This window comes from Penaeus monodon, chromosome 1, assembly GCF_015228065.2.
Source record: "Penaeus monodon isolate SGIC_2016 chromosome 1, NSTDA_Pmon_1, whole genome shotgun sequence".
NCBI classification, from domain to species: Eukaryota; Metazoa; Arthropoda; class Malacostraca; order Decapoda; family Penaeidae; genus Penaeus; species Penaeus monodon.
Window position 1 is genome coordinate 54,423,027 of NC_051386.1, and position 18,002 is coordinate 54,441,028.

The window sequence follows — 18,002 nt, forward strand, 5'->3', positions numbered from 1 at the left end:
ATTCTGTCACAGAAAAATAAAATCTTGCTGGATAGAGAGAAATAACAAATAACATGAGTGATAGAGTCACATACCTGGCTTGTGTTTTAAGCTAATATTATGAAAAAAATGCATCCATTGCCTTTTACTATCAAGTATAACCTGAAACACTGACAATGAAATTCAATAACAAAAAAACCTGCAGGAGTGTGAGCACAAAGATCAACAGAAAGGAAAACACCATAATGCCGCCATACTGCATATGTACATAACAATGTTGAAGCCTTAGTATGTATTGTGATGTATCATCAACTCTTTCTGTAGTGTTGATCACCAGCTGGTCAAGAAGAAAGCCTTAAGACCAAATGGGCTGATTGTGTCACTTGGTATAGGTAACCCAAAAATCTATATTCCAAAATATACAAACTACATCATACAGGAGGTTAGCACTCCCCATACATAGTAAATGTTATATTAAAATTTCAGTAATTCTATACGGTTGTTGTCTCAGGAGAACATAGCCTTACGCTACTATGGATTGGCATTCATCCCCGCAACTATTTTTAACATTCAACAAAATGCACACAATCACACGTTTAGGGTGGAAGGGTAGGACTGCAGCTGCAATTGATGTGGAAGTCTTGCTATGGTACACTCTTTTATCTCTTACGATTCTTTCCCCTTAAGTGCAGTGAAAAAATACACAAATCTTCAGTAAACTTAGAAGCCATCTATACTGGAGTTGTACCAATGCACCATTAAGTTATTAACAATGTGAGAACAGCTATTCTCACTTTGATGAGTTTGATCACAATAAGTTCAATGTTCCACTAGGATAACATAAGTTTTGCTATTAAACAATTTTTGAAATGGTCAGACTTCAGCCTGAAGATAAATCACACAGACCTTCGTTTTAAAAATATATATATTCATTCATAAAGTAGAACAAGAGTACTCCGCTACTTAAAATATGACTTCTAGATAAGGGTCCACAAGTCTTCAACTAGATTACTGATCCTTTTTTTTGTAATATTTCAGTGAAATGAATACAAAACATGTTCATTTAACAAAAATGTAATTAACCCTAATAAATATCTAAAAAAAGAAAACAAATCTTCATTTTAAAAAAAGAAAACATAAATCTCCAAAAACAAGAAACTGAAAATTTAGTAATAGACCTTATACATGAGATTTTGCAATATGCAGCGAGCTGTAATATAAAAAGATCAAATAAAATATACAGACATACATCGATACACATTACTTCTTTGACAATTCATTGGATAGCCAGTCCAGGCCTTCATACAAACCCTGTCCTTGAACTGCACAAGTTGCTTGGATATACCACTGAAATGAGAGAGAAAAGGTTTTATTACGCTGAAAATTTGATCTTATTTCAATTAATAACATTTTAACATCATCACTGTCACTGATGTTCAGGCAAGGGATTTTTCAAGATAAAAACTTTCAGGAATTACCCATCAAAACATGTGACAATAATCCCCTTAATAGGTAAATGGGGAAAAAATAAGTGAAAGGTATTAACTCTTTTGCTAGAAATTTTTAAATAATACTATCAATATAAATGCTCTGAATAACAAGGGTGAAAAAAATAAAAATAAAAACGTGAAAAAATGAAACAAAAGGAACTGTGATATTCCATGCGTACCCTCCTGTTGCGCAACTGGTTAAGACCTAGGCGATCGGTAAGCTCTGCAGCAGTCATGGCATTCGGCAAATCTTGCTTGTTGGCAAACACTAGTAAAACTGCATCTCGCAGTTCATCCTCACGCAACTGTAAAAATAAAATTGGAATATTATATGAGATGTGCAGCATACAAACAAGCTCAATTAACCCATATCTGCTGGGCCACACCTATAGTTGTCATAATAAACTGATTCATCATGCCGGGTATGGCTATAGGCATCTCGACATCGTAGAGTGTGTTGAGCGGAAAGTTCCATCGGAGTCAGTGATGCCAAGAGTTTTCTGATACTGTCATTGTGGGTTAAACACTGATGATTTTGCATTAATATTCCAGCCAGATTTTCAAAAAACAAACTCCTCCATATTTTTTATTTTTTTTAATCAAGCAAAGATATGTCGATATAACTTGAGCTTTACTTATTACATTTGTACATACAAACAGATATTTATGTACTTATATGTGGTACTTTCTTTTGTGTATTTATATGTACAATTTCAAAAAAATAACAATAACTTTGGTTTCCATCAAGAATAATTTTACTAAAAAAAAAAAAATCTGTTTTAAATTTACTGAATACTTTTAGCATTATCCAATAATAATAATAATAATAATAACAGTACTACTACCACTACTACTAAAAAACAACTACAATAATAATAATAATAATAATAATAATAATAATAATAATAATAACAACAACAATGGTAAAAACTATCCAGATGGATAACCAGACACAGACATTCCCCATTCCCACCATCAACACCCACAGACTTCTTCACTACCCACTATCATTCCTTTTAAAAATGCTGACAACTGTTATACCATTTTTGCCAGTTCATCTGAAGCTTCTGTGATTCTCTCCTTGTCGTTGCTGTCCACCACAAAGATGAGACCCTGAGTATTCTGGAAATAATGTCTCCACAAGGGTCGGATCTTGTCCTGACCGCCTACGTCCCACACTGTGAAACTGATGTTCTTGTACTCGACGGTTTCGACGTTGAAACCTGAAAGAAAAATTATATATTATCTCTTTTTCATAGATCCAATCTTTCATGAAGTTATTTTCTTATATATCTAATACTCATCACACTATGCTTACTAGCTCATTAGCATAATAAGAGCTGTATATTTACAAACAACCATTTACTTTATTTCCTATACAAAGACTTATCATTTATTATCCACATCCATTGTTCATAAGAACTTTCTTTCATTACCATATTCACCAAATTCTCATGTAAAAAATATGTATTCCCCTCATGTTAGCCTCTCGTAATTCCATTGTTGGTACTGTCAAAATATCTCGCATATTTCCCTCTCCAGTACCCTTCCTTTCTCCCATTACTTATCTATCCAGATACCAATTATTTCTGCCTCTGGTACTCTCTTCCTCCATATTTTGGATGTTGATAAACCCCAGAGTTCCAGGAGATAGAGTTTATGTGGTTGGTGAAATGCTTATTGTCTGTGTAGAGGGTGAAGACAAGATCCCTAAGACTTGTATCTAACATGTGATATACCTTTCAGGGGAGGCTAATTGATTTAAAAGAAACTATTGCCGTCTCTTGTCTCCCAATGACAATAGATTTATATATAGGGGATAAGAAATGAACTTTTTAAATCAGTACAAATAAAGTGACCTCAAGATTTTGAATATATTGCATTCTGTGATCCATTGTAGTTAACCTCTTATAGCTGGGTATGCCTATAGCTCTCATGAAAAACTTTCTCATTATGACAGGTACAGCTATAGGCACCACGACTCATGGGAAGTTCCACTATACGGAATGAGTAACACCCAAAAATTTCTAGTACCGACATCATTGTAGGGATAGCCTTATTTTTTTCTAAAAACTATGGAACCCCTAGTATCCTATTCACGAGACTTTTGAGCAAATCCACTGTGTGCTTGACTATTTTTAAATGAAGGAAGGCCTGTCAAAAACTAGAAGGCTTTTTTTTTCTGGAACTCTTTTACTAGAGACTCTTATACATATGCATTAAAAAAAGAGAAATCAGCAGGTAAAACAATATCCAACATTTCTTGCCTTGTGTACAATGAAAGAAATGACAATGAAAAAACTCTGTCATCCTATGTAAAATTACCACAGATTACCCTTTAGGGCTTAATATATTTTCAAACTATACAGATAGGGAATTTTTACCATTTCTAATCATCATATTCATAAATCTTCTGTACAAGAAGAAAATTTCCAGTAGTAATAACACTATCATTATTTTTACTAACCACTACTGGTATATGAAATTACATATTGAGTGCCCTGCAAAACTCAGAAATTATTTAATGTATGAAAATAACATTATCCTACTATATTACACAAAACGTCATGATTTATGCTAAAACAGTCAACACCAACACTTTTGTGCCTAAAATAGTGTATAGTAGAAAAATAAGCCTGTTCTTTACCACAAGAGCAAAAATCATAAAAGAGGAACTTACCAATTGTGGGGATGGTGGTGACAATCTCTCCTAATTTAAGCTTGTACAAGATGGTGGTTTTACCAGCAGCATCAAGACCAACTGCAATAAATATGAGAGAATTAATATCATGCACTAAAAATAGAAATGCCATCAACAACAAATGCGCATATAAAAAATCAAGCATAATATATCAGAGAATGTTCTCTATACTATGAAATTTCCTGACCTCTCATGAAAACAAGAAATTCTATTTCACGACAATGCTGCACAAAATGATCAAAACATTTTGAAAATAGGTATATATCAAGCCCTCTATTTGCAACAATCATAGAAGGCTGGTAAGAAACTAGTGGGATTTTGTCCCCACACCCTATTCATAATGAAAGAGATGTAGGTGTTCTCCCCTAACACATATGGTACTGTTAACAAAGTCTCCTTCAGCCACACCCACAATATTCCCTTTGTAAGCGCTCCTCTGTCGCATCAATCACAATATTGTGTTTTCCTCCCTCTTTCTACTTATGGAGGAAATACCTGTGTGTGAAATAGTAATTGTAGTACTGTATGGCACATTAAATTCAACCAAACACTTGATATTTTCCTCTCACTCCCTCCCCTCCCCTCTAAATCATACACAAAGCTCCCATCTGGTATACCATATATACACCTGGATACACATTTTATTGTTTATATGATTTAAAAAAAAATCATGTGCATTTACTTATTTATGGTAATCTATTCCCATTTTCATTCATATATGGGGTAACCACAATAACTTACTCAACTTTGCATTCAACTGATATTCTGTGTATTTTCTAATGTGTAAAACTGAGCTCTTCAAATGTCTGCAACCAAAATTTGCCTTAGTGAAACCTGAAAAATTATGCCCTGAGTTGGAAGATTTGATAAATCAAATAAATTAATAGATGTATACAACATTTTCATGTTCCTTTGGAACTACTCTGCAATAATTTACAGTATACTGATGATGCATCCTTAAGATTAACAGTCAATTAAGAAACCACCCTAAGCTTTATCTTCCAATAATATAAATGAAGAATACTTGTTGATCTCTTTACCATAGGCTTGGAGGCAACAATGACTGCTGCAGACATGATAAGCCATCTGGTGAGTAAACTAACAATATGACACTTGCCATACTTATGGGCAGAAGCCAGTCATGAATTCTTTATTTGTCCCTTTGGTCCCCCAAGCCCACTGGATAGAAGAGGGAGCTAACACAAAGTTTACAATGAATATGAACATCTGATCCAGTCTAGTCAAATCAACAGATTTGTAAATAAGAGTCTTGTCTTGTGAAACACATGATTTTCACTAATGAAAAAAGTCAGTTAAGGACAATTATTAGTTTATGAATTCCTCAGCTGTAATTAGGAGACAGGAATGAACTAATTTATAATAAATATTAAATTTATGACAATGATAGGCCAGGTGGTAATTATCCTGAATGCATCTAGATCAAGTCAGACTTAAGCCTTAATAAAGGTCAACAAAAATCCACTACATACATTCTGGCAAAGTAAGGGCTTGGACTGGTTCCTCATTTGCTGATAAGTTGCCTGGGAGGAATTGCCTCTCTTTTGCCAGAATAAATAAGGTAGAGATCTGTAGACCAATGTTGGGGCACAAAATGCAGAGGTACAGCATCATTTAAGTTTAAGCCACCTATAAAAAAATATATTTGTATATTACAATGTTAGTTATAAAACTGAAAAAGTTGAAAAAGTTGAACAAGGTCATGTAAGGTACGGTAAGGTTAAGATATGATATGATATGGTAAGATTATGAGATAACAAGAAGAAGAAGAAGTCAGTTCTTTTAATGACTCAAATGATTTTCATAAACAAAACCTATGGTTCTTAAATTAATTTTGATGTGATCAAATTGAATTCAACATTCACTTTTGTTTTACACCTTTAGTTTCTTAGTTAGCTATTCAAGCTCTGTATTGGGGGACTGTAGAAAATTAGGGTTTTGGGGAAGACAAACACTATAGAATGAGACTGATGTAAAATTAAATTATAATGCATATGATTCTCATACAAACACAAGGTGCACAGTGACTCTACACCTAAAAGATCAATCAATAGGGCCCTCGAACATCCTCAACACATGTGACAGGTCAGAGCTTGGGCTAGCACATCACTATAAGCTAAACTGTTAGTGCTAATTTTACAATATGGAAGCATTCGCTAATTCCTTGTAACAGATTTTTTTTTTCTCTCAATTTAAGTATCAATGCAAATGTTGTCATCACCTCAGTATGCACAGCAAGTTAAGAGCTGAAACTCAGGAGCAAGAACTGGATCTAAGATGTGAGTAGCACTTTCTGCAACGTTTCTTCTTTATTTGTGGCATTGATGTTTGTGTCTGTAGATTATTACTCATACCAACAACTGCAGTTTTTTAACCTATGTAAGACTTAACATCTTCAATTTACCTTAGCTTAGTGTGTCCATACCCTAAAGATTAACCACTCCTACCAATACAGCAAATACATGTCTTAAAAAATTACTATCAACTCTTGACAACTTCAAACAGAAAATTATGAAACACAGAACTGCTCTTGCTTATGGGTGGCATGCTGATTTAAGTAGCCTTTTCTGCTTAAGTAAGAATGTATTACTTGGTAGTTTGTCAGTGAAGGAGGAAAGTCTGTGGAAGTACTGTGAATACTACACTTCTATATAATTCCTTTATTTTCAATTTATCGCTGAAATGTCACAAATCAAAAGTGCCTCAGATTTTCTCATTGTCAATGGCACATACTTAGTAGATGGGAAGTTTCATAATTAGAGACAGACAATAAAGTCAAACAAGATTAACACAACCTGGAAAGATTACATACCAGTTCTTCTGTACTTTGCAAGTGAGGTTAATTGTTTACAAAATGACAACACTCCTCTGATGATATTGCTCATATACATAGACACTTCAGACACCTTTTCTGATGGAGGTCCACCATCACTAGGGTGGTGGTACAGCTCTGATTGGCTGCAGCACAAGACAACTCAACAGTGATTGGTTGACAGTTGCAAGGTGCTGGTGTCCAAAGTCTCTGAATATAAGTATGTCTTTCTCTAGCCATCAAGTGAGGGGGCACTCCTGGAAAGCCACACACATTGCTGTATAAACCAAAAGCCTTTCTAACTTTGGGCCTTTGCCCCCCCCCTCCCAACCCCAACCTTATCACCACATGTTCTTGATCAGGGGCTATTGCCCCAGGACACACCTAATTTTTCTATTTCCCAAATATGAAAATAGAGTAATACATCTAAAGTACAGTGCCATTCCAAAGAATGGCAATGACTGATCCTGAATTTACATCCTACATGTACAAAATCAGGATAATGTAAGGCTGGACTAAGCTGTAGGAGGCATGAACAGAATATTTTCTTTATTTCTCATGTTATTCTTTGACTGCCAAAATTATTTCATTTATCAGTGAAAATCGTTTTTCTCTCTTTATGATAGTATCCTTTAATTTTCCCTATCCTGGACATCATATAAATATCTACCCATACAACAACAGTTTGTTTATCGACTCCCTCAGTTGTAATAAAGGGAGGGTGGGAGCCAAGGGCGCCGTTTGTTCAATAATAATATTCAAACTGAGAAACTGGTGTTAGTAATTACCCACAACAGGAGCAAAGTAAGTGATGCCAAGCCTCTGCACCTAGTGAGCCTAATCACGAAAAGAGCCCCTAAAGTGCTGTACCTAACAAAATGCCAGGATACATGGCAGGTCAATTGCTTTACGAAAAAAGATAAATATTCAAAATATCTTTGCATAACTGATCAAGACAAGAGTGGTGCTGATGGATTCCTCTCACTCACTAATACTCATGTATATAGAAATTATGCCTCAAATCCCCCACCCACCCCACAATCTTGGCCCTGATAGCACTAATAGTACTAAGGAAACGGAGGCGTTAAATATGAACAATATACAGAGAATTGGTCAATATATACTCAAATGCAGGGGGCTGTCCTGCCTACAATGCCCCCATGGAGAGCTGCTGACCCTCAACCCATGGCTTTGACAACAAAGAATCTATCATATTTGTTTGGCAAGATAGAGCATAGGACAGACACGATATCGGGCGCTCTATCCTTACGTGAATACGTGGAGGATTCTTCATCTTCCAGGGTGGGGGTTGGGGGGCGGTAGTTCTCCAAGGGAGGCTTGCTGGGGGTATTAAAGACAATATAGTGAGAAATTCTGTGAATATTATAGTTACATATTTTGTATACATTATTCATATTTTACCCTGCAATTTCCCTGGTACTTTTCATGCCCTCCCATGATATTAAGGCCAAGATCATGGGGGTTGGGGAGGGGGGGTCCATAGCATATGTCCTACAGATATGGCTAATACAGGGCTAGAGGAATCCATTGATATCACACTATCATCATCATATGTCAAGCATAGGTATTCTAAATAATTAGCGAGAAAAAATCAGAAGATGGGGAAATACAAATTACTCTAGTCTGTAATCTTGGTATAAAAAATATCTTAGGGGTTAATGTTACTGAGAGCAACACAGAGATAGAGGGAAATGGACATCACCACTGGAAAATCTTTATAAATATATTGGAGTAGCAGAAAATGGTTAGTGATAGCATGAAGAGCAAAACAATACAATTATATAAATGTAAGTAAAACGGAGCAATCACCTCTGGTAATGGAAATATTGAAGCAAATTTTTCATTCTTTTTTTTTTTAACTCCACAAATATCAACAACAGCACATGCATTTGTATATGTGTGTGGATACATTAGTATGTTATTTATATATATATATATTATATATATATATATATATATATATAATATTATATATATATATATATATATATATATATATATATATAAATAACATACTAATGTATCCACACACATATACAAATGCATGTGCTGTTGTTGATATTTGTGGAGTTAAAAAAAAAAAGAATGAAAAATTTGCTTCAATATTTCCATTACCAGAGGTGATTGCTCCGTTTTACTTACATTTATATAATTGTATTGTTTTGCTCTTCATGCTATCACTAACCATTTTCTGCTACTCCAATATATTTATAAAGATTTTCCAGTGGTGATGTCCATTTCCCTCTATCTCTGTGTTGCTCTCAGTAACATTAACCCCTAAGATATTTTTTATACCAAGATTACAGACTAGAGTAATTTGTATTTCCCCATCTTCTGATTTTTTCTCGCTAATTATTTAGAATACCTATGCTTGACATATGATGATGATAGTGTGATATCAATGGATTCCTCTAGCCCTGTATTAGCCATATCTGTAGGACATATGCTATGGACCCCCCCTCCCCAACCCCCATGATCTTGGCCTTAATATCATGGGAGGGCATGAAAAGTACCAGGGAAATTGCAGGGTAAAATATGAATAATGTATACAAAATATGTAACTATAATATTCACAGAATTTCTCACTATATTGTCTTTAATACCCCCAGCAAGCCTCCCTTGGAGAACTACCGCCCCCCAACCCCCACCCTGGAAGATGAAGAATCCTCCACGTATTCACGTAAGGATAGAGCGCCCGATATCGTGTCTGTCCTATGCTCTATCTTGCCAAACAAATATGATAGATTCTTTGTTGTCAAAGCCATGGGTTGAGGGTCAGCAGCTCTCCATGGGGGCATTGTAGGCAGGACAGCCCCCTGCATTTGAGTATATATTGACCAATTCTCTGTATATTGTTCATATTTAACGCCTCCGTTTCCTTAGTACTATTAGTGCTATCAGGGCCAAGATTGTGGGGTGGGTGGGGGATTTGAGGCATAATTTCTATATACATGAGTATTAGTGAGTGAGAGGAATCCATCAGCACCACTCTTGTCTTGATCAGTTATGCAAAGATATTTTGAATATTTATCTTTTTTCGTAAAGCAATTGACCTGCCATGTATCCTGGCATTTTGTTAGGTACAGCACTTTAGGGGCTCTTTTCGTGATTAGGCTCACTAGGTGCAGAGGCTTGGCATCACTTACTTTGCTCCTGTTGTGGGTAATTACAAACACCAGTTTCTCAGTTTGAATATTATTATTGAACAAACGGCGCCCTTGGCTCCCACCCTCCCTTTATTACAACTGAGGGAGTCGATAAACAAACTGTTGTTGTATGGGTAGATATTTATATGATGTCCAGGATAGGGAAAATTAAAGGATACTATCATAAAGAGAGAAAAACGATTTTCACTGATAAATGAAATAATTTTGGCAGTCAAAGAATAACATGAGAAATAAAGAAAATATTCTGTTCATGCCTCCTACAGCTTAGTCCAGCCTTACATTATCCTGATTTTGTACATGTAGGATGTAAATTCAGGATCAGTCATTGCCATTCTTTGGAATGGCACTGTACTTTAGATGTATTACTCTATTTTCATATTTGGGAAATAGAAAAATTAGGTGTGTCCTGGGGCAATAGCCCCTGATCAAGAACATGTGGTGATAAGGTTGGGGTTGGGAGGGGGGGGGCAAAGGCCCAAAGTTAGAAAGGCTTTTGGTTTATACAGCAATGTGTGTGGCTTTCCAGGAGTGCCCCCTCACTTGATGGCTAGAGAAAGACATACTTATATTCAGAGACTTTGGACACCAGCACCTTGCAACTGTCAACCAATCACTGTTGAGTTGTCTTGTGCTGCAGCCAATCAGAGCTGTACCACCACCCTAGTGATGGTGGACCTCCATCAGAAAAGGTGTCTGAAGTGTCTCTGTATATGAGCAATATCATCAGAGGAGTGTTGTCATTTTGTAAACAATTAACCTCACTTGCAAAGTACAGAAGAACTGGTATGTAATCTTTCCAGGTTGTGTTAATCTTGTTTGACTTTATTGTCTGTCTCTAATTATGAAACTTCCCATCTACTAAGTATGTGCCATTGACAATGAGAAAATCTGAGGCACTTTTGATTTGTGACATTTCAGCGATAAATTGAAAATAAAGGAATTATATAGAAGTGTAGTATTCACAGTACTTCCACAGACTTTCCTCCTTCACTGACAAACTACCAAGTAATACATTCTTACTTAAGCAGAAAAGGCTACTTAAATCAGCATGCCACCCATAAGCAAGAGCAGTTCTGTGTTTCATAATTTTCTGTTTGAAGTTGTCAAGAGTTGATAGTAATTTTTTAAGACATGTATTTGCTGTATTGGTAGGAGTGGTTAATCTTTAGGGTATGGACACACTAAGCTAAGGTAAATTGAAGATGTTAAGTCTTACATAGGTTAAAAAACTGCAGTTGTTGGTATGAGTAATAATCTACAGACACAAACATCAATGCCACAAATAAAGAAGAAATGTTGCAGAAAGTGCTACTCACATCTTAGATCCAGTTCTTGCTCCTGAGTTTCAGCTCTTAACTTGCTGTGCATACTGAGGTGATGACAACATTTGCATTGATACTTAAATTGAGAGAAAAAAAAAATCTGTTACAAGGAATTAGCGAATGCTTCCATATTGTAAAATTAGCACTAACAGTTTAGCATAGTGATGTGCTAGCCCAAGCTCTGACCTGTCACATGTGTTGAGGATGTTCGAGGGCCCTATTGATTGATCTTTTAGGTGTAGAGTCACTGTGCACCTTGTGTTTGTATGAGAATCATATGCATTATAATTTAATTTTACATCAGTCTCATTCTATAGTGTTTGTCTTCCCCAAAACCCTAATTTTCTACAGTCCCCCAATACAGAGCTTGAATAGCTAACTAAGAAACTAAAGGTGTAAAACAAAAGTGAATGTTGAATTCAATTTGATCACATCAAAATTAATTTAAGAACCATAGGTTTTGTTTATGAAAATCATTTGAGTCATTAAAAGAACTGACTTCTTCTTCTTCTTGTTATCTCATAATCTTACCATATCATATCATATCTTAACCTTACCGTACCTTACATGACCTTGTTCAACTTTTTCAACTTTTTCAGTTTTATAACTAACATTGTAATATACAAATATATTTTTTTATAGGTGGCTTAAACTTAAATGATGCTGTACCTCTGCATTTTGTGCCCCAACATTGGTCTACAGATCTCTACCTTATTTATTCTGGCAAAAGAGAGGCAATTCCTCCCAGGCAACTTATCAGCAAATGAGGAACCAGTCCAAGCCCTCACTTTGCCAGAATGTATGTAGTGGATTTTTGTTGACCTTTATTAAGGCTTAAGTCTGACTTGATCTAGATGCATTCAGGATAATTACCACCTGGCCTATCATTGTCATAAATTTAATATTTATTATAAATTAGTTCATTCCTGTCTCCTAATTACAGCTGAGGAATTCATAAACTAATAATTGTCCTTAACTGACTTTTTTCATTAGTGAAAATCATGTGTTTCACAAGACAAGACTCTTATTTACAAATCTGTTGATTTGACTAGACTGGATCAGATGTTCATATTCATTGTAAACTTTGTGTTAGCTCCCTCTTCTATCCAGTGGGCTTGGGGGACCAAAGGGACAAATAAAGAATTCATGACTGGCTTCTGCCCATAAGTATGGCAAGTGTCATATTGTTAGTTTACTCACCAGATGGCTTATCATGTCTGCAGCAGTCATTGTTGCCTCCAAGCCTATGGTAAAGAGATCAACAAGTATTCTTCATTTATATTATTGGAAGATAAAGCTTAGGGTGGTTTCTTAATTGACTGTTAATCTTAAGGATGCATCATCAGTATACTGTAAATTATTGCAGAGTAGTTCCAAAGGAACATGAAAATGTTGTATACATCTATCAATTTATTTGATTTATCAAATCTTCCAACTCAGGGCATAATTTTTCAGGTTTCACTAAGGCAAATTTTGGTTGCAGACATTTGAAGAGCTCAGTTTTACACATTAGAAAATACACAGAATATCAGTTGAATGCAAAGTTGAGTAAGTTATTGTGGTTACCCCATATATGAATGAAAATGGGAATAGATTACCATAAATAAGTAAATGCACATGATTTTTTTTTTAAATCATATAAACAATAAAATGTGTATCCAGGTGTATATATGGTATACCAGATGGGAGCTTTGTGTTAGTAGTATGATTTAGAGGGGAGGGGAGGGAGTGAGAGGAAAATATCAAGTGTTTGGTTGAATTTAATGTGCCATACAGTACTACAATTACTATTTCACACACAGGTATTTCCTCCATAAGTAGAAAGAGGGAGGAAAACACAATATTGTGATTGATGCGACAGAGGAGCGCTTACAAAGGGAATATTGTGGGTGTGGCTGAAGGAGACTTTGTTAACAGTACCATATGTGTTAGGGGAGAACACCTACATCTCTTTCATTATGAATAGGGTGTGGGGAGAAAATCCCACTAGTTTCTTACCAGCCTTCTATGATTGTTGCAAATAGAGGGCTTGATATATACCTATTTTCAAAATGTTTTGATCATTTTGTGCAGCATTGTCGTGAAATAGAATTTCTTGTTTTCATGAGAGGTCAGGAAATTTCATAGTATAGAGAACATTCTCTGATATATTATGCTTGATTTTTTATATGCGCATTTGTTGTTGATGGCATTTCTATTTTTAGTGCATGATATTAATTCTCTCATATTTATTGCAGTTGGTCTTGATGCTGCTGGTAAAACCACCATCTTGTACAAGCTTAAATTAGGAGAGATTGTCACCACCATCCCCACAATTGGTAAGTTCCTCTTTTATGATTTTTGCTCTTGTGGTAAAGAACAGGCTTATTTTTCTACTATACACTATTTTAGGCACAAAAGTGTTGGTGTTGACTGTTTTAGCATAAATCATGACGTTTTGTGTAATATAGTAGGATAATGTTATTTTCATACATTAAATAATTTCTGAGTTTTGCAGGGCACTCAATATGTAATTTCATATACCAGTAGTGGTTAGTAAAAATAATGATAGTGTATTACTACTGGAAATTTCTTCTTGTACAGAAGATTTATGAATATGATGATTAGAAATGGTAAAAATTCCCTATCTGTATAGTTTGATCTCTTCAGAAAATATATTAAGCCCTAAAGGGTAATCTGTGGTAATTTTACATAGGATGACAGAGTTTTTTTATTGTCATTTTCTTTCATTGTACACAAGGCAAGAAATGTTGGATATTGTTTTACCTGCTGATTTCTCTTTTTTTAATGCATATGTATAAGAGTCTCTAGTAAAAGAGTTCCAGAAAAAAAAAGCCTTCTAGTTTTTGACAGGCCTTCCTTCATTTAAAAATAGTCAAGCACACAGTGGATTTGCTCAAAAGTCTCGTGAATAGGATACTAGGGGTTCCATAGTTTTTAGAAAAAATAAGGCTATCCCTACAATGATGTCGGGTACTAGAAATTTTTGGGTGTTACTCATTCCGTATAGTGGAACTTCCCATGAGTTGTGGTGCCTATAGCTGTACCTGTCATAATGAGAAAGTTTTTCATGAGAGCTATAGGCATACCCAGCTATAAGAGGTTAACTACAATGGATCACAGAATGCAATATATTCAAAATCTTGAGGTCACTTTATTTGTACTGATTTAAAAAGTTCATTTCTTATCCCCTATATATACATCTATTGTCATTGGGAGACAAGAGACGGCAATAGTTTCTTTTAAATCAATTAGCCTCCCCTGAAAGGTATATCACATGTTAGATACAAGTCTTAGGGATCTTGTCTTCACCCTCTACACAGACAATAAGCATTTCACCAACCACATAAACTCTATCTCCTGGAACTCTGGGGTTTATCAACATCCAAAATATGGAGGAAGAGAGTATCAGAGGCAGAAATAATTGGTATCTGGATAGATAAGTAATGGGAGAAAGGAAGGGTACTGGAGAGGGAAATATGCGAGATATTTTGACAGTACCAACAATGGAATTACGAGAGGCTAACATGAGGGGAATACATATTTTTTACATGAGAATTTGGTGAATATGGTAATGAAAGAAAGTTCTTATGAACAATGGATGTGGATAATAAATGATAAGTCTTTGTATAGGAAATAAAGTAAATGGTTGTTTGTAAATATACAGCTCTTATTATGCTAATGAGCTAGTAAGCATAGTGTGATGAGTATTAGATATATAAGAAAATAACTTCATGAAAGATTGGATCTATGAAAAAGAGATAATATATAATTTTTCTTTCAGGTTTCAACGTCGAAACCGTCGAGTACAAGAACATCAGTTTCACAGTGTGGGACGTAGGCGGTCAGGACAAGATCCGACCCTTGTGGAGACATTATTTCCAGAATACTCAGGGTCTCATCTTTGTGGTGGACAGCAACGACAAGGAGAGAATCACAGAAGCTTTCAGATGAACGGGCAAAAATGGTATAACAGTTGTCAGCATTTTTAAAAGGAATGATAGTGGGTAGTGAAGAAGTCTGTGGGTGTTGATGGTGGGAATGGGGAATGTCTGTGTCTGGTTATCCATCTGGATAGTTTTTACCATTGTTGTTGTTGTTATTATTATTATTATTATTATTATTATTATTATTATTATTGTAGTTGTTTTTTAGTAGTAGTGGTAGTAGTACTGTTATTATTATTATTATTATTATTGGATAATGCTAAAAGTATTCAGTAAATTTAAAAGCAGATTTTTTTTTTTAGTAAAATTATTCTTGATGGAAACCAAAGTTATTGTTATTTTTTTGAAATTGTACATATAAATACACAAAAGAAAGTACCACATATAATGTACATAAATATCTGTTTGTACAAATGTAATAAGTAAAGCTCAAGTTATATCGACATATCTTTGCTTGATTAAAAAAAATAAAAAATATGGAGGAGTTTGTTTTTTGAAAATCTGGCTGGAATATTAATGCAAAATCATCAGTGTTTAACCCCCAATGACAGTATCAGAAAACTCTTGGCATCACTGACTCGATGGAACTTTCCGCTCAAACACACTCTACGATGTCGAGATGCCTATAGCCATACCCGGCATGATGAATCAGTTTATTATGACAACTATAGGTGTGGCCCAGCAGATATGGGTTAATTGAGCTTGTTGTATGCTGCACATCTCATATAATATTCCAATTTTATTTTTACAGTTGCGTGAGGATGAAAATGCGAGATGCAGTTTTACTAGTGTTTGCCAACAAGCAAGATTTGCCGAATGCCATGACTGCTGCAGAGCTTACCGATCGCCTAGGTCTTAACCAGTTGCGCAACAGGAGGGTACGCATGGAATATCACAGTTCCTTTGTTTCATTTTTTCACGTTTTTATTTTATTTTTTCACCCTTGTTATTCAGAGCATTTATATTGATAGTATTATTTAAAAATTTCTAGCAAAAGAGTTCATACCTTTCACTTATTTTTTCCCCATTTACCTATTAAGGGGATTATTGTCACATATTTTGATGGGTAATTCCTAAAAGTTTTTATCTTGAAAAATCCCTTGCCTGAACATCAGTGACAGTGATGATGTTAAAATGTTATTAATTGAAATAAGATCAAATTTTCAGCGTAATAAAACCTTTTCTCTCTCATTTCAGTGGTATATCCAAGCAACTTGTGCAGTCAAGGACAGGGTTTGTATGAAGGCCTGGACTGGCTATCCAATGAATTGTCAAGAAGTAATGTGTATCGATGTATGTCTGTATATTTTATTTGATCTTTTTATATTACAGCTCGCTGCATATTGCAAAATCTCATGTATAAGGTCTATTACTAAATTTTCAGTTTCTTGTTTTTGGAGATTTATGTTTTCTTTTTTTAAAATGTCTTGTTTTTGGAGATTTATGTTTTCTTTTTTAGATATTTATTAGGGTTAATTACATTTTGTTAAATGAACATGTTTTGTATTCATTTCACTGAAAATATTACAAAAAAAAGGATCAGTAATCTAGTTGAAGACTTGTGGACCCTTATCTAGAAGTCATATTTTAAGTAGCGGAGTACTCTTGTTCTACTTTATGAATGAAATAATATTTTTTAAAACGAAGGTCTGTGTGATTTATCTTCAGGCTGAAGTCTGACCATTTCAAAAATTGTTTAATAGCAAAACTTATGTTATCCTAGTGGAAAAATTGAACTTATTGTGATCAAACTCATCAAAGTGAGAATAGCTGTTCTCACATTGTTAATAACTTAATGGTGCATTGGTACAACTCCAGTATAGATGGCTTCTAAGTTTACTGAAGATTTGTGTATTTTTTCACTGCACTTAAGGGGAAAGAATCCTAAGAGATAAAAGAGTGTACCATAGCAAGACTTCCACATCAATTGCAGCTGCAGTCCTACCCTTCCACCCTAAACGTGTGATTGTGTGCATTTTGTTGAATGTTAAAAATAGTTGCGGGGATGAATGCCAATCCATAGTAGCGTAAGGCTATGTTCTCCTGAGACAACAACCGTATAGAATTACTGAAATTTTAATATAACATTTACTATGTATGGGGAGTGCTAACCTCCTGTATGATGTAGTTTGTATATTTTGGAATATAGATTTTTGGGTTACCTATACCAAGTGACACAATCAGCCCATTTGGTCTTAAGGCTTTCTTCTTGACCAGCTGGTGATCAACACTACAGAAAGAGTTGATGATACATCACAATACATACTAGGGTTCAACATGTTATGTACATATGCAGTATGCGGCATTATGGTGTTTCTTTCTGTGATCTTGGCTCACACTCTGCGGTTTTTGTTATGAATTATGTCAGTGTTTCAGGTATACTGATAGTAAAGGCAATGAGCATTTTTTTCATAATTTGCTTAAAACACAAGCCAGGTATGTGACTCTATCACTCATGTTATTTGTTATTTCTCTCTATCCAGCAAGATTTTATTTTTCTGTGACAGAATGTGTTAATTTGTTTTCATCATTGGAAAAGCAGTGT

At 34.9% G+C, this 18,002-nt stretch overlaps 2 protein-coding genes across 2 annotated transcripts in view; one reads left to right on the forward strand and one right to left on the reverse strand.

The window, feature by feature from the left end:
- LOC119574461 (ADP-ribosylation factor 2-like) overlaps window positions 1-18,002 on the forward strand; it is a 31,399-nt gene that overhangs the window by 7,446 nt on the left and 5,951 nt on the right. Inside the window, 6 exon segments of the mRNA XM_037921695.1 lie at window positions 13,748-13,828; window positions 15,295-15,485; window positions 15,940-15,941; window positions 16,218-16,335; window positions 16,655-16,676; window positions 16,679-16,879. Of these exon segments, the coding sequence (XP_037777623.1) occupies window positions 13,748-13,828; window positions 15,295-15,485; window positions 15,940-15,941; window positions 16,218-16,335; window positions 16,655-16,676; window positions 16,679-16,773 (509 nt within the window). The 3' untranslated portion in view covers window positions 16,774-16,879.
- Window positions 524-4,297, reverse strand: LOC119574453 (ADP-ribosylation factor 2-like). Its single transcript, XM_037921683.1, has 4 exons — window positions 4,150-4,297; window positions 2,511-2,692; window positions 1,649-1,774; window positions 524-1,326 (listed from the first exon to the last, which is right to left on the reverse strand). The coding sequence occupies exons 1-4, from the start codon at window positions 4,280-4,282 to the stop codon at window positions 1,240-1,242; spliced, it is 528 nt and encodes a 175-aa protein (XP_037777611.1). The 5' UTR covers window positions 4,283-4,297; the 3' UTR covers window positions 524-1,239.

Excerpts from the sequence above, each read along its gene's own strand:
- LOC119574453 (XM_037921683.1), bottom strand. The coding sequence starts at position 4,282 with ATGGCATTTCTATTTTTAGTGCATGATATTAATTCTCTCATATTTATT. Across the intron at positions 2,693-4,149 it reads CACCACCATCCCCACAATTG|GTTTCAACGTCGAAACCGTC; the intron begins GTAAGTTCCTCT and ends TTTTTCTTTCAG. Across the intron at positions 1,775-2,510 it reads CAGATGAACTGGCAAAAATG|TTGCGTGAGGATGAACTGCG; the intron begins GTATAACAGTTG and ends TTATTTTTACAG.